Genomic DNA, 25,631 nt, shown 5'->3' on the forward strand with positions numbered 1-25,631 from the left:
CGAATAGTACACCTAATTTAGACATAAAATATTCGAAAAAAAAAAATTAAGATAGAGTTATTAAATTAGAAATAAATATAATAATAATATAAATTTAACTAAACCAATATAAATTAGGTAAAAATATATAATTATAAATTAGGTAAAAATATTATTACATATCTTTTTTTATTCATATTTCGATCCGTTATGAATTATTTTTTTTGTAAATATTAAAATATTTATAGATAAATTATTTAAATTATTAATTCATAAATTGTTATTTTGTAAAGTTTAAGAGTGTAAATATGAAGAAAAAAAAACTTGAGATAAATTAAGAGAGTGTGAAAATGAAATGGAATGAAATAAGAGAAGATAAGTTAAAAAATCGCTAAAAAAGAGCTTCAATGATCAATTGGAACACTATTATAGATCAATAATGATCATAATTGATCGAGTTGTGCCAGATGATAACAATTAAAATTTCGATCATTATCGTCCAATATACCCATATATCATCCAATATCAAGCGATATTGAGCGTTCCGTCCGATAGCGACCGATCCATGTACCAGTATGCTGTTGGATCATTACATACCGCTCGTATCAGACAATATTATTTGAAATTAAAAACCTTAATGGAAAGTTAGAATTGTGAGAAAACCACAAAAAATTGAAACTTCACTCCAATACAGGAATTTAGGTAGGACTTAACGCAGGCACACTGTGATGTTGATATATCTACTGAAGACATGACAATGAAGGAATCAGATTCAGCGCCAGTAGATTTCAAAGCCATTCCATTGAGATAAAATTCCAACGGCAACATAAATATTCACTACAGGCACGAGAAGGAAAGCTAGTACTTGAAGATTACCCTCGACCAGCCCATACATGCCACAATGTACTTCAATGGCGAATTTATCTTTGCTGTTCTGACCCTACAGTTGGCTGAACTCACTGCAAAATTTATTTGCAGATATTAAAATGGTGAGCTCTAGAAAAACTTGGCTCCAAAACTTATACGGCATCAGATAAGCATATAAATCCTACCTGTGCATCTTCACCTGCACCGCTCTTTGCAGTATCCTCTGCAGAGGCCAATAAGAACATCAGCAATCAGGGTGCAAACATGACAGATAATCAAGTTAAGATCACGAGAAGTGAATAACCGAAAATATAAGAAAAGTAAGCTTTTGCTGGGTTGTACTGCCAGGGTGAAGTTTAGAAAATAAATTAAACACTCACAAACAGCACAGAAGGTCACCGAGAATCCACAGTTTCCCAAATGTTTTATTTAAGGGATAGGAATCAGAATGAATTCACATAGTTTCATCTCGTAAAGGTTGATATATCTGTAAGGCGCCATCACACTTCAGCATGAGAAAGCCAAAGAAAAAGTTATCCACCCAACTCCAATTAAGTAGCAGGATCTCATATTGTGATCCATGCTAATCTTACTGCCACGAACCAAATATTACATGAGTACTTTTTGCACATTATGACATAAAGATGTCACTCTGCTAACAAATAGCAAGAACCTGCATTGAGAACCTCAGAGCCCATTTGGCATTATTTCTATATTCTATGTTTTAAGAATAAGAAACAACAAAAATATTTTTGTTTTAACTTAAAACTAAGATTTGATCATCACAATTTAACTTAAATTCTATTCCCAAAGAAGGACTAGGTCTGATGGTTGCTGGTAACTGGTATTTATTTAAGGAAGAAGATACTTATTAATCACTACTTCCAAAAATTCTAGAAACAAGTAAAATGCTTTAATAAAATAAAAAAAAAAGTCAGAAAAAAAACTATCAGTTTAGATTTTTACAAACAAAAGACATAAAAATGAAGGGGGAAAAAGAAAAGCTAAACAGGTTTTATCTTTATGTTCTCATAGAGGAGATGCTCCGAAGATAGAAACACCCTTATCCTATATATGACAATATAACCTGATACTTGATTATTGTGTATTGATTTACATGAACAAGCAAACTAAATTAGGAAAATGTGGAGTAAGTGCAAATGTTTAGCATCCTCAAAAAAATTATGGGCAAACCAAATATGACTAAATTAATAGTGAATAATGCATTTGGAGACAAATTACTTTCTTGCATATGCCAACAGTTAAGAAACAACAGAGGTAAAAGAGAAAGCAAACTGAAGCAATGAGCAAATATGCATCATCAAATTTCTCAAGCAGTTATATTCAAGGGAAAGAAGTGTCATTGGATCTAATGACAATATGGATAATGTAAATACAAGCACAGCCAGTGCCAGGGCTTTCAATTTATTGGGAAAGAGGTCAGTAATCTCCTGGTTGTGCTAGTCTATCATAGATGAGGTAGACACTCAGACATGCATAAGAAGTCAAAATAGTATCCATCAGACAAACTATTATGAATGACTTTTAAAATGAGCAGTACATCAATACCTCTATCTAATTTAGTTCAAAAAATATATAAATAAATCTTAAGAACCATGGCTTACTGTTCAGAAAATATACAAGAATGTGTCTAGGTGACCATTTACAGGATCTATCACCAATGTGCCTTTGCATGCAGCATTTACTGACCAGATGCTGGGAACAAATAGGCATCAGATGTCTATAATAGCATCAGCTGCCATTTGGTAGGTCAGGGTTCTTCTAACACATAAAATAATAGCTTTTCTCAAATAGAACCATACATTTCCAGATCATGCTAAAAATATTTTAGTGCATTTAAGAATCTTGAATTTTTGCTAAAGCATCTAAGAATCCAAAGTTTAGATTGCCACTGTTCCTTAGTCAAGTCACTGGTTGGTTGTACCTTTTTTTGTCCATACCTGTGGACAAATTCCATGTCACATCTAATCTGGATAAACTTTCCCACTCTAACTTGAAGACATCTTCAATGTAACAAAAGGGAAGGATTCACAAATATCTAAAAGAAAGTGAGTAAAAGAGTCTGTTCTTTTCCTTTTTGTTTTGCTGGTACAATGTGCAACTTTGCCAAGAAAATGTCTAACGTCATGTATAACAAAGCTTTACATAAATGCCAGGCAAAACATCTTTATGCTCCAAGCTTATGCATAGCTATGAACATCCCAATATGCCTTATTCGAATATGCAAGCACAAAATAAACTTCACAATGCAATAAAATCAGAACAAGCATGGACCACCACCCCAATATTAGAATTGCTATTACCTCCATCCTCAGGGATGTCAGAGGTCCACAATGTGAGGTTATCCCTCAGAAGTTGCATAATTAATGTGCTGTCTTTGTACGATTCCTCATTCAATGTATCCAGCTCAGAAATTGCTTCATCAAAAGCTTGCTTGGCAAGGTGACAAGCCCTGGAAATGGATTTAAATGACATGTAATCTGGAACAAAACCATCTGAATGATGTCAAATAAGTAAAACTGTAGCAGGTCATACCTTTCAGGTGAGTTCATGATCTCATAATAGAACACAGAGAAATTCAATGCCAAACCAAGGCGAATTGGGTGTGTAGGAGGCAGATCTGCCTCAGCTGTACTGGTAGCTGCCTGTTGAATGGTTCCAGACAATAAAAAAAAATCACTACAGCAAAACACTACTCTGTAAACAATATGAATAAGGTTACATCACAAGTCTAGTGTAGCACATACCAACACATTTTCCAGGATGAATCCAAAGTTCACTAACCAAAATAGAGTAGCTAAATAGTTTGTTCCAACTATAATATATTGCTTTCATTAGGCAAAGTAAATAGCCAAGATGAAGAGATGAGAGATGAGAAAGATACAGGAGGGGGCAATGAGAGATCAGAGAGCAAGATATGACAAGATGAAGTCAATTAACATATGACAACCAGAACATCACAAGAGAGGAGAGCAAGATATCCTTAAATCATGACAGTTAACTAATAATAGAAAGACCATGACAAAGTAATCAAGAACTACATTATCAATCAATGACTCTGATATAGATAGAAGTGCAACAAAATATCATTTTTAGAAGGAATCTCAAAATGTCGCTACCTAAGGCAGCTACTTGAGATGAAACAGATATAGAGCCAAAAATAATAGAAAAAGTTAAAACTTGAGTCAAAACACTACCTGATATGCTTCCAAAGACTTGTCTGTAGCCTCCTTCCTCTCATTGCCAGCCTTGAATTCTGCCAAGTAGCGATAATAATCTCCCTTCCTGTAATCAAACCAAACAAAAAGGTCAGACCTCAGAAATTTATGTGCATTTACCCAACATCTCAGATCAGGCTCACATCTTGTAGAAGAAAATCGATGACTCCCCGGCGGTGGAGGACGGGATTAGATGCTCGTCGATCAAGGTCATGATGTCGCTGCAGATGCCGGAGAGCTCCGATTCCGCCTTCTGCCGGTACTCCTTGATCTGCTTGACATGATGCTCATTGCCTCTGGCCTTTTCCTTCTGTTCGATCGAAGAGAGGATCCTCCACGAGGCCCGCCGCGCCCCGACCACGTTCTTGTACCCCACCGACAGCAGGTTTCGCTCCTCCACGGTGAGGTCGACGTCTAGGCTCGCCACCTTCTTCATCGCGTCCACCATCTCTGCGCCCAGTAAACGTCACCAAAAACCCGAATTTAGGGGATCCGACGGCGCCAGCAAAGCCCTACGGTTCAGAGATCTAGAAGAGAGGAGCGAGGGCGATTCGTACCGTCGTAGCGCTCGGCCTGCTCGGCCAGCTTGGCGATGTAGACGTAATTCTCGCGATCTCTCTGCGACGCCATGGGAGGTCGTATCGCATCGATCTGTTCCTCTTCCTCGTCCTCGTCTTCCAAGGCTTGGGTCTTCGGCGACAGCTACTCCGAGATGCGTGTAGAGGTCTGATGATGGAATCCTCGACCGTTGGATCTCCGGCATCTTGGTCAACCTGACCATTTGGGATCGAACGGCGAGAAAATGAATACACGCAGATTCATGTAATATTTCATAAGTGATAGATGAATTCAAGAGAAAATATCATATATGTCATTTAATATATATTTATTTCTCTAATAGGGAAAGATATAAAAGGATATGATTATATGAAACATTGCTTGATGAGTACCACTCAATACAAAGTTGCACAGAAAATATGCAACAATAAGAAAAAAAATATTAAATTTTTAATGAAGAATCAAATTCATTTGAATAAATTTAAGTATAAAAAGATTATTAGGTTAAAAAAAAGGGACCTTAAAAATAAGATTTAATTTGTATTTCTAGACCTTTGTGGGAAGAGGATATGTTAAAACACTTTGAATGCTCTTAAGATTTTTTTTTAATAGATTAAGATAAGATAGAATGAAAGAATGCTCCTAAGTGTCACAATCAAATAAATTTAAAACAAGAACTACAAAAAACCAATTAACATAACTCCTCCTCAGATGGGTTGACAGATTACAGGACATCTGTTAAATCATAAAAGAGGGCATGGATCATGCATAATATTGAACTAGTAAAAATAATGAACATGGGATAAAAATTGTTTCATTGATAGCAGTGGTCCAACAGATATATATGACTGTGAAGATACTACATGTTTACAGAACAACTTCCCCTGGATGTTGAAAATGCATTGCATAAAGGCTTTCCTTCAGGAACATGACCATGTGTTCTACATGCCTATGGTGGGTGGGGCTCTCTCAAGGAATGGATATGCCTTTTTATTTGTTTCAAAAATAAAAACAGTTTAAATTAATTTAAACATCAAATTACACCAGTGCCTAAGAGATCATCACTCATAAAAAGATTCAATGCCTCAGGCTACTTCCCTTGAAGCAAAAAAGAGGCTCTAGATGATCTAGCTTTGTTTGTCAACCAGTTGGCACATCTATTTTCCTTACAAAAAATATGATAGATTTTTACATCCAAAAAAAAAAAAAGCAAGTTCAGAATGTTGGCACAAGAAAGAAATGGGTAAGGCATATATAGCAAGAGTCATTGTTAATTATGGCAGTTGATTATATATACTGTAGTATCCTGTTTGAATCTCCAGAAATGTCTACAGGAAGTTACCACAACATTTAGCACTCAAGATATATTACCCTGTGATGAATTTATACCACAAATATGAAAAAAATACTGAAGTAACTCTTTTGTCAAGAGTTTATACTTATGCACTAAAGATTTCTTATGATAGATTCCTAATCTAGACAGAACAAATCAACTTTTTTAAATCAGTTCTACAGCAATAGTGCAAACAAAAAGAAGATATGTATTCTTCACCAACATGAGAAACAACAGCAAGAAGAGAACCTAAGAAAACAATGTATGAGAGTAAGACACACTCATGTTGCACCACAAGATACCAATCACAAGGTTACATAAAATTTAGGGGGATCGAGACTCTACCATCTTGATCCAAATCTATCAGTGAAAGCATGCTTGACAAGTCTATTGTGACAATAAAAGTGAATTTATCAGGAAGAAAGCATAATGTGCATGTCCACTTTAGATGAGAGTACAATGGAGTATGCACAGATGTGCTCTAAATAGCATGAAGTGCTCTAAATACATGAGCATCAAATAGCCCCAATCCCAATCAAGGAAAAGCTTCCCAAAAGGTACAACTGTAAAATGCCATCCCAATCCAAACAAACCTAAAAGAATTGAAGCAACAACAACAAAGAAAATTTGAGTTTTCCGAAATTTCCATAACCGAATACATAGCCCAAGATCAAATGTCGATGAAAATAACAGTGGAAGCCAGATATCATTATGAGCAAAAACATGAACCCAAAACCAGAAGAGTTTTAATAGCGAATCAAGAACAAGAGTCGACCCAACACCTGCCGCATTGAGCTATGTCACAATGCAAATAGCACAAAAAAAACGAATCTTTTCTACACTCCGAGAACCGAACCAATCCTCCAAGATCCAAGATCCAAGATCGAAGAAAAAGAGAGTAAAAACCTGAGAAAATAGTGGAGCAAAGAGCAGAGAGATCCCCAAGAATCGGAGGGTAACCGCCAGGCGAGCTGCTTTGACGATCGGATCGAGGATGCTGATGGTGGTGAAGAAGGGGCACGCCACATATCAGCCAAAAAGAAGCGGGGAGAAGGAGACGCGTGCCAGCGGGAAACGGGTCGGAAAGTTGAATCCAATTTTTGTAACGGGTCAGATCCGTTAGGCGTTTACGTGGCTGTTGTCAGTCGAATCGGGTTCGTCCGCGTCCGACCCGATCCGAGCTTTGTTATTGACCATATTGTGTGTTTTTCCCGTAGCCATTCGAGTCCGTGAAATCTTGACCGTTTGTTCACCAATTTCACCAGTACGTATACACGAACGGTCAGGATCGGAGGATCAGAATCATCGCACTCCACCCGCGGTCGCGTCACTCACTGCGAGCGCTTCCCCACCGAACGCCAGCTTCACTCCCTCCTTCGGGAGCGGTCAACTCACCTCGTCGTTTCGCTCCTTTCGTCGCTGCCACGCCACCTGTGCTGCCGCCATGGACCCTCGACGCGTGCCGCGGGCAGACCTCGAGCGGTTTAGGGCGGAGGAGGTCCTCTACCTCCACTCCCTTTGGCGGCGCGGCCCCCCTCCCAACCGCAACAGTAACCTTGGCCCTAGTCCCGGGCCTGCCCTCCATCCCGCCCCCGCCGCCTTCAAGAAGAAGTCGAAGCAGGAGAAGAGGGGGAAGAAGGAGAAGGCCGCTGCCGCCCGCACCGACTCCGGGCCGGAATGGCCCTCGATTCCCGCGCCGGACACCAACGCGGTGCCCACCACGTGGGGCGATTTGGCGCCCCCTCAGGCCGCGGCTACCAGCATGCCCGTTTCCGCTGAGGATCAGGCCCGAGTAGCTGCGGCTCAAGCCCAACATAACGGGTTGAAGGCCTCCCAGGATTTCTTCTCCGAAGAAGACGACTCCGATGAGGACGAGGAAGATGAGGAAGACGATATGGAGGAGAATGATGGGGCAAAGATGGGACCTTTCAGGTTCTTTACGGAGCTATTTGTGAAGGATGGTGAGCTGAGGGAGTACTACGAGAAGAATTATGAGAAAGGGGAGTTCTCTTGCTTTGCGTGTGCAGGAATTGGGTCGAAGAGGGTGAGGAGATTCCGAAATTGTATGGGACTCGTGCAGCATGCGAAATCAACATCGAAGGCAAAGAGGAGGGGAGCACACCGGGCATTGGCGAAAGCTGTGTGCCAGGTTCTTGGTTGGGACATCAAGAGGCTTCCAAGCTTTGTTCTTGATACGGCAGTCTCTCTCGGCCGGTCCTTGTCTGATGCTGGCAAAACCCAGGTAACTTGCAATACTTGTTCTTAAGATGTAAATCCATTACTTTGAACATCTCTGTGATCTGTGTGAAGGGCGATAACATTTTAGCTTAATCAATTTTCTTCCCCTTCGAGAATTGCCTAAAGATTTAGTTTCTTTGTTACAATTTGAAGGATGATACCAGGTTAATTGCATTGAACATTCCTTCATGGTAAATTCATTATCTTGCAGTTGTCATACTATGTGAATGACGATGATAGCTTAAATCATAAGCATCTTCCTTTGTTAATTGCTTAAAGATTTAGTTTCCTGCTAATTATATTTAGATGATCAGTGTAATGTACATCGTTGTATTCATTTGCTTAATGTCAATGGTTATTAAATATGATGCATGACAACATGGAAAAAGAGGAAATCTCAACTCAGAGAAAAGACCTTTTTCATAAGAAAGAAAAGATCCATAAGGTAATGGTTCCGGAGATCGCTTGGGGAGACACTACCATATATGTCGAAACAACTTGTTGAAACTTTACTGCTCAGAGTATCTTGTGTCATTTTGTTTGTTTAAATTTGTTGTTGCATCATGACACTTAGCATTGTGGAAAACTGCTATGGCAAATCCTACGGTAGCATATAATTATAACCCTCAATTTGTATGTAGTTTGTTTAATTGCCTGTCATATCATAATCAAGAGCAGAGGTAATATGCAGAGGGTTAGTTATCTGCGTAGTGATTGACAAGATCATAGAAATGCCTGGTGTATGTTTCATATCTTTGCTTCTATGCATCTTTATCATCATGAGTGTTGTCAAATTTTGAAATTTTGGAGCTTCGCTGTGGTAACCACATAAAGTCTGGAGTAAGATAATATGCGTGTATTTGGCTCTCATGGTTTTCTTCTTAGATGCAGGACGATGTGCAGAAAGATGTCATAGAGAACGAGGAAGAACTTCCCGGGGATACGATCCAGAATATAGATGCAATTAATGGAAACCTCACAGAGAATATATTTGAGGTATATAGATCTTCCTGTAAATGTACCGATGCATGCATTTCTTAAAACTTTTCTTAAAATCGCATGAGAATCTTCAACTACATTGAAAAGTTGAAGAGTCTGATTTTTTTGGTATTTTAATATGTTTCCTTAATATTTTCATTTTTCTTTTTGCCTTTGATTCCTTTGGACTCCCCTAAGTCTATCAGTACTAGTAAACAACCATAGCAGTGCAACATGAACCCAGAGGGAAAAAAAGGATGTTTCAGATAACTTATTGTTTTCTTTGATCGACATGAAACTTCAGTTTGTAAAGCAGCAAATGTGAAAGTATGTTTATGCATGGGATTTTCACTGTGATTGGTGATTTCAATCCTCTTATATTAATGTGGAGGCTTATTATGCCTCTTGCTGAACTTTTACGGCCTGATTGTACAAAACCTGACTTTGATTAACTCCTTTATCCATGACATGCATGACGTCAATTTTTCAAACATTTCCAACCTTTGGATTATTGCACTCAGAAGTCATATTTATTTCACAAGTGTAGTACATCCATGACATGATCGTGCACCATCATCACCTTATTTTTTGTAGAGGGCTTCTCTCCCATTACAAGAATAAACAAAGGCCATCTCAGATTTGATAGACCTGCTGGAGCCGGAAAGACATGTCAAGAAACAACAGCCTCCGAGAACATAGTCAGTGGTGTTACTTCTGGTGCTTCTTGCTTGGAGATTGTCGAGTATCATATGAGCAGATTGATACCTCCTTTCTTGCGTGCCGGGTGCAATAACATCAGGCTGTCATGGCTGTCTTTGTTGCCACAAACATTAGGGCTTATATTTGGCGCTGGAGTAGCCTGCTTCTGTGGCAAAGAAAGCTTTGTTGTGGTTTTCATGGAACATTGTTGCACTCTTACTATGCTTCACTGAATTGTGTTCTGACCAAATAGAAATCAGGTGGAAACACATTAAAGCAATAGTATTGCACAAAGTACATTCCATCACTGTATATCTGAGGTCAAAGTTGCAGATTTGTGCAGTCAATTGTGCTTCCCGGCTGTGATATGCATGCATGCAACTGCAACCAACATGGTTCTTGTGGAATGCAATCTGACAGAGTGAGGCACTGTAACATTTTGTGAGTATATATTCTACAGAAGAGAATAATGCTTACTGTAGAGATCATTCCATGTTCTGGTCTTCACAAATGTTCTCATGAAACAACCAGATGTATTCTTCACTGTATGCGAAAGGGGAGTGGTTGAGAAGAAGATGAAGAAAATATCAAGTAAAAGCTTAATGAAGGCTCATCTTTTACTTGAAAAAATTAAAAGGGAAGAAAAACATTTCTAAGAATCAAAATTGATGTAATTAGTATTTTTCACCTATCGAAATCCAACATACATATGGATCTTAATCAACTATAGCCACCGGTACTTACAACATACATATGGATGGATTCTTTCCTATTCCGAATACTATTTGCACGTTAGACACTTATTAGATTGATCGTCGATAAATTCTTATCAGACACACTTGATAGGACAAGTTTTGCCCCAGAACACATCATGGCTAATGCTACATGTCACCACACACGCGAAATGAATGCGTACCTCAAACCTCTGTACGGCATAACCAAACCCAGTAAACTCGGAACGACATTGCCTCGTACTGTCACGAACGGTCATCGCGCACCCGCAACAACTCCGTTCAACGAACCGTTCGTCGCTCACACCCGCATGTACAGCTGCTTGACAGCATGTTTTCTTATGGTTTTGGGTCATTTTGCTTGTAAATATGTAAGTTCGAACAAGCTGCAGCGTTACAAAGCGACCGTTCACCGAACCGAGCAAAACAGCCCCAAAACAGCCCAAAACGGCTCCGTTTTCGCGTGCCGCGGGAGGTGAGCGGAGTGCTGCCTCCGCTCACCAAAATGTCAGCCAGCTCAGACCCCAGGAACCCCCCGGGTGGCACATGGCTGGATGGGGCTTCGGTTATATACCGGGCGTAGACACTCTTTCGCAAGTTCGCACGTGACCTTTACGGGAACTTGGTGTTGCGTCCGGGACCAGGTGAGCGGCTGTTTATGGGCTTGCCGCTGTTCGTTCATCCTTGAAAGCCTTGTTTTTCCCCCTCTCCCTCTTTTCTCTTGTGCACACAAGGTGTTCGACGAATTGCTTGTAAAGCTTTCCCTTTCGCGAGACTTCGGGACTTGTCCGTTGCTCGTTCTTTCGATCTAACTCTCTTTCTCTTTTACAGGTCCTTCGGGACCTGCGAGAGGTTACAAAGTGGGCTGATCCTTGCGGAGCAAGATCGCAAGGGCGAAGCGCGACTTAGGCAACGCAAGCTAAGTTCGCGTCTTTGCCGCAAGAGTGACTCGCGACTTAGGCAACGCAAGCTAAGTTCGCGTCTTTGGCCGCAAGGGTGCCGCACGCCTTAGGCAATTCCAGCTAAGGTCGTGACATTGTGGTATCAGAGCGGGCAAGCTCTTCGATCGAACAGCGAATGAACTTCGCAACTTCGCCATGGCAAAGCATCGTGGCGAATCAAGCAAGACGGGGCAAGCCGGACCCTTGCCCCAAGCAGCCGCAGGTGGGCTACATGTGCACACTCGCTCTCATGCTGTTGGAGCCGCTCACGAGGATCGCGGCAGCGAACAGGATGAGCGAGAAGTTGGCAACTCTCCGCGAGCGGAGGAAGCGCAATCTGGTGCGCTAACTGGGAGAAAGAGTCATAAGGAGAGACTCACGACGGCGGAAACCTGCCTGGATGTTCTGGAAGCGAGCATGGAGGAACTCTACCATGGCCAACAAAGACTTGTTGGGGTAGAGAGCTCGCAAGAGGAAGCGGAGTCCAGGATCGACAAGGTCGAGGCCCTAGTCGACCGACTGTCCGATGACACCAAGGACTCCGTGCAGCACTTACAGGATGTTGTGGCGGAACTCACGGCAAAAGTGGCTATGCTCACAAGAACGCTAAATGCGGGAGGAGGCAACACCCGCGTTGCACCGCCACAAAATTTGAGGGCACCTGAGCCCCATGGATACGGAGGGGCCAGAGATGCCAAGGAGCTCGAGAACTTTCTGTTTGACATGGAGCAATACTTCCGAGCTACGAGGCCCGATTCTGAAGATACCAAAGTTTCCATAGCAACAATGTATCTGAATGGAGATGCGAAACTTTGGTGGCGAACTCGTTGGGAGGAGATCCAACAAGGTCGGTGTCGAGTCGACACATGGGAAGACTTGAAGCGGGAGTTGAGAACTCAGTTCCTACCGGAGAACACAGAGTTCGTCGCAAGAAGGAAGTTGAGACAACTCCGCCAAAGTACCACCATCCGAGACTATGTAAAGCAGTTTTCTGCACTGATGCTGGACATACAGGACATGTCCGAGAAGGACAAGTTGTTCAGCTTCCTTGATGGTTTGAAACCATGGGCTCAGCAGGAGCTGAATCGAAGGAATGTTACCGACGTGGTCGGGGCAATTGCAGCTGCAGAAAGGCTCACCGACTTCGTTTCCTCTGAAGACCCAGCGAGAAGGAAACAATCTTCAAGCAATCGCCCTCCAAAACATTCTCGAGGGAAGGAGCTCGGGGGCGAACAGAAGAAGAAGAGCTCCCACAAAGGGCCGAACCCAAAAGGCAAGGCCTCAAAACCTGGAGGATGCTTCTTGTGCGGAGGACCGCACATGGTAAGGGAGTGCCCACAGAAGCAGGCACTCAACGCTTTGACAGCTTCCATCCACCCTCCCCGATTGGACAAGGGCAAAGCTGTTGCTCTTAGTTCGAGCAGTTCAGAATCCAGCAGCGACGATGAGGAGTCGCAAGGACCCCGAATGGGAGCAATGCGTCTGTTGAACGCTATGCGGGGTCAAGTGGGGGAGAACATAAAGACGAAGGCACAAAAAGCAGGAAGCAGTGATCTGATGTATGTGGACATCAAGCTGAATGGCCAAACGACCCGTGCCATGGTGGACACGGGCGCTACCCACAACTTCATAGCCGATCGTGAAGCACAACGACTTGGGTTGACATTGGAGAAAAGCCCAAGCCGAATGAAGGCGGTGAACTCGGAGGCCAGGCGAATCTCCGGGTTGGCGAAGGGAGTTCCCATCAAAATCGGGACTTGGAGCGGGAACACCAACATGATGGCCGTGCCATTAGACGACTTCCAAGTGATTCTTGGAATGGAGTTTATGCACGCGGCGAAGTTGGTGCCGATGCCGTTCTTGAATTCCCTATGTATGATGGGAGGCGATGACCCCTGCGTGGTTCCCGTCTCTCGGAGAGGAACCAAGGAGCCCCAACACATTTCGGCCTTACAATTGAAGAAAGGGGTGCGAAAGGGCGAACTGACATTCGTGGCTGCTATGAAGCTAGAGCCACTCAATGAAGAGGCCATTCAAGAACCTGCTATGGTGGCGAACGTCCTAAAAGAGTTCAAAGACGTTATGCCACCCGAGTTGCCGAAGACTCTCCCTCCACGCAGAGGCGTGGATCATAGTATCGAGCTGGAGCCAGGAGTGAAGCCTCCAGCAAGACCACCCTACCGCATGCCTCCACCAGAGTTGGCCGAACTCAGGAAGCAGTTAGGTGAACTGCTAAGCGGTGGTCTCATCCGCAGCTCAAAAGCACCTTTCGGAGCTCCAGTTCTCTTTCAGAAGAAACAAGATGGGAGCCTCCGATTATGCGTCGACTACCGAGCCCTCAACAAAGTAACAGTGAAGAACAAGTATCCCATCCCGCTCATTGCGGACTTGTTCGATCAATTGGGCAAGGCGAAGTATTTCTCAAAACTCGACCTCCGGTCGGGGTATTGGCAGGTGCGCATTGCTGAAGGCGACGAAGCAAAGACTACTTGTGTGACCAGATATGGAGCGTTTGAGTTCTTGGTGATGCCTTTCGGCTTAACCAACTCTCCGGCCACTTTCTGTACTCTCATGAACCAGCTATTCAAGGAGTATTTGGATAAGTTCGTGGTCATCTACTTGGACGATATCGTCGTCTACAGCCAAACGCTCGAGGAGCACGTTAAGCACCTTCGGACGATTTTCAAGGTTCTCAGGGAGAACACGTTGTTCGTAAAAAGGGAGAAATGCTACTTTGCTCAGACTGAGATCCTATTCTTGGGGCATCGAATCGGTGATGGCTCCATTCGGATGGATAAGTCGAAGGTGCAAGCAGTTGCGGAATGGCGAACTCCAAAGAAGGTGCCAGAGTTGAGATCCTTCCTTGGTTTCGTCAACTACTATCGACGCTTCATCGCGGGATATTCGAAGCGGGCAACCCCACTGACGGAGTTGCTGAAGAAGGAGCAGCCTTGGAAGTGGTCGGACAGATGCGAGATAGCATTCCAAGATCTGAAGGCTGCTGTTCTGGAAGAACCAGTGCTCAAATTGCCAAACTATGGAGAGCCCTTTGAAGTCCATACAGATGCTTCGGACTTTGCTATTGGTGGAGTACTCATGCAAGAAGGTCATCCGGTGGCCTACGAGAGCCGCAAACTCAACGAGACCGAGAGGCGGTATCCAGTGCATGAGAAGGAGATGACAGCGGTGATCCACTGCCTACGAGTTTGGCGACACTACCTCCTCGGGTCGCGATTTGTGCTGAGGACAGACAACATCGCCCTGAGTTATTTCCAAACTCAGAAGAAGCTCTCCCCAAAGCAAACACGGTGGCAGGACTTCCTGGCTGAATTTGATATGGCAATGGAATACAAGCCCGGGAAGGCGAATGTCGTGGCCGATGCGCTGAGTCGGAAGGTGGAGTGTGTGAATGCTGCACAACTGGAGGGCAGAGGCCAAACAAGTCAGTTACACTCCAACTTCCTTTCTCGAATCAGAGATGGACTGTATAGTGATCCCCAGGCAGTTATCCTGATGCAGCTCATCAAAGAAGGCAAGGCACGACGATTTTGGGTCCAGGAGGGACTTGTTTACACAAAAGGGAATAGAGTTTATGTTCCCCGAGTGGACAATTTAAGGCGTGAACTCTTAAAAGAGTGTTACGATTCCCTTTGGGCTGGACATCCCGGCATTCACAGAACATTGGCTCTCGTGGAGAGGGCCTTCTACTGGCCAAAGATGGGGATTGATGTGGAGGAGTATGTTCGAACATGCCTTACTTGCCAACAAGACAAGGTGGAGCAACGGAAGCCGGTGGGACTTTTGGAGCCGTTGCTTGTACCAGAGAGGCCATGGGAGAGCATTTCCTTAGACTTCATATCGAGCTTGCCGCCTGTAGGGGGACTTGGATCGATACTTGTGGTGGTCGATCGGTTTTCAAAGTATGCAACTTTCATTGCTGCTCCCCTACACTGTTCAGCTGAAGAGGCGGCCAGACTGATGATGAAGGGTGTAGTGAAGTATTGGGGAGTCCCACACAATATTGTTAGCGATCGAGACGCTCGGTTCCTGGGACGATTCTGGACCGAGCTATTCAAATTGTTGGGGTCAAAGTTATACTTCTCTACAAGCCTCCACCCCTAGACGGATGGTCAGACTGAAAGAATAAATTCGCTCTTAGAGCAGTATCTCCGGCACTACGTGAGTGCCAATCAACGAGATTGGGTGAAGCTGTTGGACATCGCCCAATTCTCCTACAACTTGCAGCGGAGCTCTGCATCCAACAAGAGCCCCTTCGAAATTATCACAGGACAACAACCGTCGACTCCGCACACTATGGCAATTGGTTATACTGGGAGTAGTCCATCAGCCTACCATTTCGCAAAGGAATGGCATCGAAATGCCGATATTGCGCGGGCTTACTTGGAGAATGCGGCAAAACGGATGAAGAAGTGGGCAGACTTGGGAAGGCGACCACAAGAGTTCAAAGTTGGCGATTTGGTGTTGGTAAAGCTCCATCCAGCATCACTCCAATTCTTCAGGAAAAGAGTCCACAAAGGATTGGTGCGTAAGTATGAAGGGCCCTTCCCAATTATCAGCAGAGTAGGCAATGTTTCTTACAAGTTGCAGCTGCCGGCGTAGTTCAAAATTCACAACGTTCTTCACGCCAGCAACCTGAAGGCCTACCATTCGGATCCGCAAGATGCTTCTCGAAGTATTCCAACTCGGCTACCTCCCATCACAGCCTCCTACGAGAAGCGAGTGGAAACCATTCTAGCGGATCGCAAGATAAAGCTACCCAACGGAGCGGAGCAGACAGAGTACTTGGTGAAGTGGTGAAAGCTTCCCCGAACTGAAGCCAGTTGGGAGCCTGAAGACGCCCTGCGACATGAAGAAGAAGTCATCAACAACTACCAACAAGCGTCGACGAGGGCGTCGACAGTTTAAGTGGGGGAGAATGTCACGAACGGTCGTCGCGCACCCGCAACAACTCCGTTCAACAAACCGTTTGTCGCTCACACCCGCATGTACAACTGCTTGACAGCATGTTTTCTTATGGTTTTGGGTCATTTTGCTTGTAAATATGTAAGTTCGAACAAGCTGCAGCGTTGTAAAGCGACCGTTCACCGAACCGAGCAAAACAGCCCCAAAACAGCCCAAAACGGCTCCGTTTTCGCGTGCCGCGGGAGGTGAGCGGAGTGCTGCCTCCGCTCACCAAAATGTCAGCCAGCTCAGACCCCAGGAACCCCCCGGGTGGCACATGGCTGGATGGGGCTTCGGTTATATACCGAGCGTAGACACTCTTTCGCAAGTTCGCACGTGACCTTTACGGGAACTTGGTGTTGCGTCCGGGACCAGGTGAGCGACTGTTTGTGGGCTTGCAGCTGTTCGTTCATCCTTGAAAGCCTTGTTTTTCCCCCTCTCCCTCTTTTCTCTTGTGCACACAAGGTGTTCGACGAATTGCTTGTAAAGCTTTCCCTTTCGCGAGACTTCGGGACTTGTCCGTTGCTCGTTCTTTCGATCTAACTCTCTTTCTCTTTTACAGGTCCTTCGGGACCTGCGAGAGGTTACAAAGTGGGCTAATCCTTGCGGAGCAAGATCGCAAGGGCGAAGCGTGACTTAGGCAACGCAAGCTAAGTTCGCGTCTTTGCCGCAAGAGTGACTCGCGACTTAGGCAACGCAAGCTAAGTTCGCGTCTTTGGCCGCAAGGGTGCCGCACGCCTTAGGCAATTCCAGCTAAGGTCGTGACAGTACGTCGAGCCAGAACATTCACCAATGTCGTGCTGTGTCCACCACGTCAACCCACGTACAGTCGGTGATCCCATGACAGTATAAAAACTCTGTCCCGTCCCCGAAAAGGGAGAGACTAACTTGTTCGTTGGAGGGGCCAAAATCGGGCTCGGCGTACGGGGCGATGCTATTTTGGGTTTATCGAGTCTGGTTATGTCGTACAGAGGTTTGAGGTACACATTCATTTCGTCTGTGTGGTGACGTGTAGCATTAGCCGTAACGTGTTCTGGGGGCAAAACTTGCCCTATCACGTCAAGGCCAAGGATTACCATACAGAGGTTTTACCAACGAAAAATATAGCTCAACAAAAAAATAATTTTAATGGTGGTGACGAATGATAGTACTGTAGATGACTATTGTGGTAGTAGTCAACGAGAATGATTCGATGGTCGACCTTATCGATGTCGATCTGAACATCGATGACAAAGAGAAAGATGATGCAGAGCGATGAGACATATGCATTGGTGTTGTGCTGCTTTGCTTTCTGTGCCTCCTTCAGTGTTACTCCGCATCTACATCGACGCTGAAGTAGAAAGAGGATGGCGGTGAGCGCTGCACTACTGTACCTCCTCTTTCTCGTCTAGCACCATTTGCATCGGCACTAGAGGAGGAAGAGGAGAGAGTTGAGGCATCTGTGTCACTATCACACTACTCTACAGTATCTTTCTCCTTCACATAAATGCCTCGCCTCCCTTCACTTCCTCATCTAACATTGTATTGTTCTACCTCTTCTTCCTCCTCCCTCCTTATTATTGATGATGTAAATACCTCACCTATCTTCTCTTCCTCCTCCAACACCGAGATAGATATACGATGACGCTCGAGAAGGAAGAGGAGGCAAAGCAATGCAGCATTAATGCAAATGTCTCACCTCCTTCCTCTTCCTCTTTTAGTGCTAACGCAAATGTAAAGCAACACCGAAAGAGGAAGAGGAGATAGAGTGGTGCGGCGTTGACACAGATGCCTCACTTGCCTCTTCTTCCTCCTTTGGTATTACATTGCTCTTCCTCATTTGCCTCATCCCTGCTTGTTATCAGCAACGAAAATGTCTCACCTGTCTCTTTTTTCTCTTTTGATGCCAACACAAATGTAGAGCATTATCAAAGGATGAAGAGGAGGTAGAGCGTTGCGGCACTAATGCAAATGCTTACCCCTATTCTTTTCCTCCTCCAGCACCGACACAAATATATAATACTATCGAAGGAGGAAAAGGAGGCAAAGCAACGTGGCATCAACACATATGCCTCACCTCTCTCCTCTTCCTCTTTCAACAATGATACAAATGTAGAGCAACATCAAAGGAGGCAAAGCAATGTGATGCTAAAACATATGCCTCACTTGCCTCCTCTTCCTCTGGCATCGATGCAGATGCCTCACTACTTTGTTTTCTCTTTCTCCTTCCGTTGATGTTCGGATTGATATCGACAAGATTAACCAATGCATTGTTCTTGTTAACCACTACTACAATAATCACCCATGATGCTATCGTCCACCGCTATCATTGAAATTACTTTTTTACTCATTATTTTTATATAATGCACGTGCTATTATGTACTATCACACATTGTATCTTTCGTCGATAAAACTAATAGTATTAAAGTAAATGAAGTTAAATATTTAACTTTCATAATCATAAAAATTTAATATATATTTTTTAAAATTAAAAATTAAAATACTAAAGGGTCTAATTTAGAAAGATGTAATTAGCCTAAGAAAACATAGAAAGATGTATTTCATTTTTATTCTGAAATAGTAATAAAACAAAGGAAATCTAAAATTAGGCTTCCGGCCGAACTTTATTGAAGCCCAAAAAGCCCAATTAAGTGCCCGCTGCCCTAAATACCCCTTCGCCGCTTCACGTTCCTCGTTAAACCCCACCTCAACGGCGCCAGCCCCAACGCGTCGCCCCCAATGGCCCGTCTCACTCTCCTCCTCTCCCACGCCCGCCGCCACCACCACCGACTCCGACCTCTCCAAGTCCCTCTATCCTCCCCCTCCGAAACATCTCCGGTCCCCAGTTTCTTCTTCTCGAGATCCCTCTCCTCCTCCTCCTCCTCCTCCTCCATCTCGCCGGTCTCCTACCCCGTGAAGCCCAAAGATCCCGACGAAGAGGAGAGCCCCGACGCTTCGAACGGCGCTCCTTCCCCTCCCTCGCCTCCGCCGAGGCTGCCGCGCGCGGAGTCCCAGGTCCCGGATGGGGGTTCTCGCCCTTGGACGAGAGCGGACGCCCGGTTCGTCAAGGACGGTCCGACGATATCCCCGGTCTCTTACCAGGCGCGCGTGGCGCCATTGCCGGAGTACAGGGCGCCGGAGCCGGAGGAGACGAAAGGTGATGACGGGCAGCTGCAGAGGGAAGCTAGAAGGATCCAGTCGGGTGCCCGTGCACGGAGCTTCTTTGATCTTCAGGAGGAGCCGAAGATTCCGTTCCCGACGCTCATCGTTCCGGAGAGGAAGTCTCAGAAGGTGCCCATGGATTTGATGGAGGCCATTCGACAAGTCAAGGTCGGCATGTGGCTTTAATCTCTGGTTATGTCTTATGATACGGATACAACAAGCAACCAACAATGCTATAATGTTGTACAATGAGGTCACATGAAAAACTAGCTAGTAGCTCTTTGGATCTTAAAAAACTGGTTGATCATGGCAATTGAAACGTGTTTTATTTTGTAGACCTGTGGTTTGAGTCAGGTGCAGATTGAGTCTTGTTTAGGTTAGGATTGAGGTGTAATATACTCATATTTAGTTTTCTTAACATTTTTGCCCTTTTTCGAACTTAAAGAGTTAGTGATAGAGCTGATCAAACCAAATAGAATAATAAAAGTGCCAGATAAAGTCTTTTTTCAATCACTATTAGATAATTCATGGCACCTCAATATAAGAGATAACAAGAAATGAATTTTCTAACACTAATAGGAGTATTTGGGATATTATTTTAGACTATGTTGGTGTTAGTTGTGTAAAAATAACATAGAGTGACCGCAGAAAGTATAAGGGTTAGCTAGCATTTGTGCGAGTTTTTGGTACATTTAGTTAGTCTTTGTCATCTTTTGGCAATTTGCTTTTTCTTGCAAGATTCAGTTCTCACTGTTCTTTGTGATTTCTAGCCATTATTCAGGCTAATGCAAAGCGTAAGTTCGTCGAAACAATGGAAGCTCATGTTAATTTGGGAGTTGATCCACGTAGAGGCGACCAGGTTTGTTATAATATTCTTTGATGCTGATAATGCATGTCATATAATTTTCAAGCTTGTCTTGCATGCATAAAATTTGTTATCATTGTTGTGGCCCTTGGTTATTTAGATGGATTTGTTAAGATTTTTTTTAAAAAAAATGCAGACAGCTAAACAAAGCTGCTGTAAATATTTTCCACATAATGGAAACTATAAATACCTAAATGGCAGCACAAACACTAAGAAGCAACATAAGAACAAAGCAAGTCTAAGAGCCTCTGTCATTAATTTTGTCATTCAGTCTCGACTGTTGTTGAGGATAATAGGCATCGTGCGATTGTATCCTTTCTCAGTTGAGCCCATATGATTGGTGACAGTGAACTTGTTGCATCCAATGTTACACAACTATCTTGTATTTGAATCATGGCATGGTGGATGTGCAAGCACTTAACGTGGTGCTCGTTGGGATGCAAGTGTCACCATAATAATTTGAGTCTACCATTTGAAACATTGGATGCTCAACATTTTGTTTAACTAGCTTATGAACTACCTTTCTTCTTCACAGGTGGCTTTTTTCTTGTTTTTTTCTTACTACACCGATTTGGCAATTGCTCTTAGAAAACATTTTCTTGTTGCAGATGGTACGGGGTGCCCTGACACTGCCACACGGCACAGGAAAGGTGCCCTGTATTGTATTAGATGCCATTTAGTTTTGTTTATTATGTTAATAATACTTATACCACTTCATGTTCAGACTGTTAGGGTAGCTGTATTTGCCGACAAGGCTGCAGCAGATGAAGCCAGAGCTGCTGGAGCTGATATTGTTGGTGGTGAGGAGCTTATTGAAGAAATAAAAAATGGTAATAGGATTTTATCCCTTGTTGGAAAACACTCAATTGTTCTGAGAATTCTCGAAGACTTTTATTTTGTTGATAAGCTTTTCTTTAGTGCAATACTGTAACATGCCGATGGATGAATTTGTTAGCATTTTGTCCAATGTTTTCAGAATTGGTTTGCTATTTTCAGACAGTTCTTTCGAATATCAAATTGGTTGACAAATATTTCTAGTTTCTGTTCATGTCCAGTAAGGACAAATGTTTTTTGATACATGTAGGCGGTAGCCACACTTGTTGAAAAATTATGCTCATCTTTCTTTGTTACTTTTTGAAACTTGGTCCATTGCATCATGAGGAATACATTTAGATGCTTGTGAGGAAGGTTCCTATTTCTTCTAGGTTCTTCTTTCTCCTCATTTCCCCCTTGCCTCCTCCATTTTCTTGTGTTTGTATTTTGTAATTCAGTATAGTGGATGCTGGGTTGGTGCATGATTTACTTTATTTCATATACAAATTCTGGGCCATGCTTTATAATGCTATTTCCTTGATACATAGGGGATGCTGCAGGTTTTTACTGGGTGACAATTCCTTGTAACTGCTTTCTGTATGTATTACATTAGATTTTTTTCATCATTGAAGTAAACTCTGCAGGAGGTGGCAAACTGAAATTTGACAAGTGTATAGCAACTCCTACATTCATGCCTCGTCTCTCAAAGGTTTTGTAGCATGAAACATTGCTTGTACATATTTAATTCTAAATATATGTTTGTTACATGTCTTACATGAAATGTTATCAGATTGCTAGGATCCTTGGTCCTCGTGGCCTAATGCCAAATCCCAAAGTGAGTTTCTTCAATTTCTTTACTAGGTATTATGAAAGATGTGTTTGTTATGCTTCTCTAACCATTTCGTCTCTTGTATAGCTAGGATCTGTGACAAGTGATGTTTCAGGAGCTGTGAAAGAGGCAAAGTCAGGCCGTGTTGATTTTAAGATTGACAAAACTGCTATCGTCCATGTAGGCCTTGGAAAGGTCTGATTTCTTATGCACCTTTCGTCAATCTAAGCAAGATCAATTATCATGCCAGCCATTTTATATTTTCAAATTTGGGCTAGGCTATGGCAGAGTTGTTCAATTGAACCATTTTTGTAATGCTTAATGATTCACACTTCGATAATCATATCTCTTTAGGAAGTTGTTGGACAGATACAAGTTTCTTACATGACTTGATGCATATTTAATGCAAGTCATGGAAACTTCCTCATTTCTTAGCTGATTGTTGACATAGTGCATTGGTTAATGGGCATTTGCACTTTGATGCTGCTGATTGTGCCAGCCATCACAATGGCACAGGCAGTTGGGCACTTGTAGATGCTGGGCTGTTGATAAACAAAATTGAGGCGTGTGACAGATGAGGCTGAAATAGGACAATAGTGCAGGGTTCTATGAGAAATTATGTTGATAATAGCAACATGTGTGGCACTAATGCTTCCTGGGATTTTAGTGTAAAAGAAATTTAATCAATTTAGGCATAAAAATTGAGAGATATTAAGATAAATGGTGATGTGCTAGTTGTATAAACACAAAATATTCAAATAATGAACCTTTAATCTAATCATGTGGATCTAAGTCATGCGGTCTTGAACCTGACATGACAAACAAGAGGTTTTATAGGTGGGATGATGGTTGTACTTGTTATTGTTATGTTATGTATCTAGAAACAACAACAGAATGAGCACATGTTCTTCAGTGATACGAGTTTCCTTAAATATTGGAATAATTATTTTATCCTAGTTAACCAAGCCTGTGCTTAATATTGTTATGATCAAGTACTATGGTTCTTGATGAAACTAATTTGTTCCTGCTGCAATTTCTAGGTCAACTTTAAAGAGGAGTTTCTTCTTGAGAATATTGGAGCTTTTGTCAATGCTCTCTTGATTGCAAAGCCTGTGGGACTAAAAAAAAGTGAGTGTCTTTGCGATTGATTTTCCAGTTTCTAATGAATGTTTATTAAGCATAACACAATTGGGTTATGTGCATTAAGAAATTGTTGATGATGCTATAGGGGCTTCGCTCTATGGAATTAACAAAATTTGGAAATATTGGCAGTTGCTCTATAGTTGGGCTATTTTATGTATTTAAGAATGAAATCTTAATTTCCTCTGTTAGTCTTATCATTTTTCTCCTAGATATCTTATTTGCAATTTTTTATTCACACATTGCTTTTCTTGGTATTGCAGCTTCCAAATATGTTGGATATGTTAAGAACTTCACTTTATGTAGCACGGTGAGTAAAATTTGAGCCACCTGTTTGATAGAAAACTACTGGAAAGTAAACTCCCAATCGTGGAATGTTACGAGTCACTTTCTGCTCTATCTATATCGCTGCAAAAACATGTATTTTAAACCTTTTGAGGTTCCCAAAGCAAGTGCTTAATAAATTTAATACTTGAAATTCTGGAGACCTCCTGCATGATTTGTTTCGATCTATTTATGTTCGTAGAAGCCTCTAAGGGTCAAGTGATTTAGGATTTGTGATCAGTAGTACACTTTGTTGTATCGTACTTGCTCAAGTGAACACACAAAATAATAATTCCTTCTGTATCATATTGCTACTGCAATGGTTGATGTTGTGGATGTTCAACATACTGATTTTGCTAGGCTCATCTATTCTTTGTTGTTTGAGTGAGATGGTGGCCCTTTTTTCTTTGTAATCATGGATTTACATTTTGATTGCTTCTTAAATATAAGCAACAAGTATTAAGGTTCTCTTATTACTCGATCTGATTTGTCATCTTCTGAAATTACATTTGCCTTCTTCTATGCTTTATTTTCTTTCAGATGGGGCCTGGATATCCTGTGTCAATTCAGTCACTCTCTGCAGCTGCTGATCACTACAACAAGTTGCAAGTCAAATAGTGTGGGTAATTTAGATTAGTTGCATTCTGAGTTGCTGGCAGTTGGAATTGGATGTGATCTTTGTTGCATTCGCATGCAAGCCTGTTTAGACTGAACGGATACAGTGTACACAAACATTGTTGTTTAGTTGGCCATCGCGTCGTGGAAATGGTCTTACAGCGCTAAAGCTACTGCTGCCTCCAGAGATCCAAGAACAGTTGTTTTCCTTTTTTTTTTCTTTTTATTTGATTATGATCCAGGAACTGTTTTGATTAAGATTATATTGAAGAAATTGCCATGCTTCTGCTACATTACCATCCAAAGTGCTTGTATTCCATGTAATAATCATCGAACATCATCATCATGCTACGATTGATCTGTCAGTTCTATATTAACTGACATAGGCTTTTTAACTCTGCAGCTCAAAAATTAACAGATAAAAGCATGTTTTTTTATGAGTCTGTTATTTTATGAGATGGAAGCAATTGGTTTGTTCATGTGATAAAAGATTATATCTGTTTTGTTTTTTAAGATTTTTCTTTCTGACTCATCGAATTCAATTGTAGTCCTTCCCTTTTTCTATATTAGCATAATTTCATTGATTCTTATTGAATTGTAGAATGCCTCCATTTGTAGGTGTAGCCGATCGAGAATTGACGACGTCCAACCTATCAAAATGAGCCATGGAGTGTTTTGGAGTCACGCGAGCTATGTCATTCCAAGATGATCGCTCCTTCGAGATCGGTGCATCCTCAAGATAGTGCATTTGGTGATGTTATTCCAAGATGGCCGCTCCTTGAACGTCATTGCATCAATTTAGTTGCATCTGATCATTGCATTATCTTTCCTTCAAGATCATTGCAAATAACTAGGGAGAAAGAAAAACCTGATCTGGATAAGCACCTACATAGCCAATTCAAGATACCTTCAAAGTTGGACGGTTGGACACTTCTTGTTTTCATAGTGTACACCCTATTCTACTAGTTAGTTGCATCGTGATCCTTATACTTTAAAAAATTATCAAAATCTCTCTAAGTTAAATATTTATTTTTATTTATTATAATATCATCGATTTTATTAATTAAAGATATAGTATGTGAGCATGAATGATATGAAAATGATAAACAAAAAACTTTTAGCGATGGTGGCAGATGATGATATCATGGGTGATCGTTGTGGTGGTGGTTGATGATAATGATGCAATGGTTAATTTTGTCGATGTCGATTCGAACATTGACGACGAGAAGAAAGAGGAGGCTGAGGGGTGAGGCATCTATGTTGGCATCAAAGGAGGAAGATGAGGGAGGTGACACATTTGCATCAGTGTCACATTGTTTTGCCTTTTATATTGGTGCCAGAGGAGGTAGGTGAGGCCACCACCATGGTGTAACGCTCAA

At 42.4% G+C, this 25,631-nt stretch overlaps 3 protein-coding genes across 5 annotated transcripts; 2 read left to right on the top strand and 1 right to left on the bottom strand.

Moving 5' to 3' along the window:
- Positions 1-750: 750 nt before the first annotated feature.
- Positions 751-4,809, bottom strand: LOC103976428 (14-3-3-like protein D). Its single transcript, XM_009391621.3, has 7 exons — positions 4,643-4,809; positions 4,229-4,535; positions 4,065-4,152; positions 3,403-3,512; positions 3,171-3,319; positions 1,032-1,069; positions 751-938 (listed from the first exon to the last, which is right to left on the bottom strand). Exons 1-7 carry the CDS (start codon positions 4,713-4,715, stop codon positions 936-938), a joined length of 768 nt encoding a protein of 255 aa, XP_009389896.2. The 5' UTR covers positions 4,716-4,809; the 3' UTR covers positions 751-935.
- A 2,500-nt stretch (positions 4,810-7,309) lies between these two features.
- Positions 7,310-10,372, top strand: LOC135606131 (uncharacterized). 2 transcript variants are annotated; one of them, XM_065096950.1, is made up of 3 exons: positions 7,310-8,218; positions 9,100-9,210; positions 9,787-10,372. In XM_065096950.1, exons 1-3 carry the CDS (start codon positions 7,421-7,423, stop codon positions 9,811-9,813), a joined length of 936 nt encoding a protein of 311 aa, XP_064953022.1. In that variant the 5' UTR covers positions 7,310-7,420; the 3' UTR covers positions 9,814-10,372. The 2 variants fall into 2 exon arrangements, with proteins under 2 accessions (XP_064953022.1, XP_064953023.1); XM_065096951.1 differs by having other exon boundaries at positions 7,311-8,218; positions 9,106-9,210.
- Positions 10,373-19,194: 8,822 nt separating this feature from the next.
- Positions 19,195-25,227, top strand: LOC135606132 (uncharacterized). Of its 2 annotated transcripts, none has more exons than XM_065096953.1 (11): positions 19,195-19,834; positions 20,448-20,525; positions 21,140-21,181; positions 21,256-21,361; positions 21,989-22,053; positions 22,135-22,179; positions 22,261-22,368; positions 23,214-23,301; positions 23,577-23,623; positions 24,178-24,256; positions 24,871-25,227. In XM_065096953.1, exons 1-10 carry the CDS (start codon positions 19,244-19,246, stop codon positions 24,253-24,255), a joined length of 1,248 nt encoding a protein of 415 aa, XP_064953025.1. In that variant the 5' UTR covers positions 19,195-19,243; the 3' UTR covers position 24,256; positions 24,871-25,227. The 2 variants fall into 2 exon arrangements, with proteins under 2 accessions (XP_064953025.1, XP_064953026.1); XM_065096954.1 differs by having other exon boundaries at positions 24,877-25,227.
- Positions 25,228-25,631: the final 404 nt, after the last annotated feature.

This window comes from Musa acuminata, chromosome BXJ2-2, assembly GCF_036884655.1.
Source record: "Musa acuminata AAA Group cultivar baxijiao chromosome BXJ2-2, Cavendish_Baxijiao_AAA, whole genome shotgun sequence".
NCBI classification, from domain to species: Eukaryota; Viridiplantae; Streptophyta; class Magnoliopsida; order Zingiberales; family Musaceae; genus Musa; species Musa acuminata.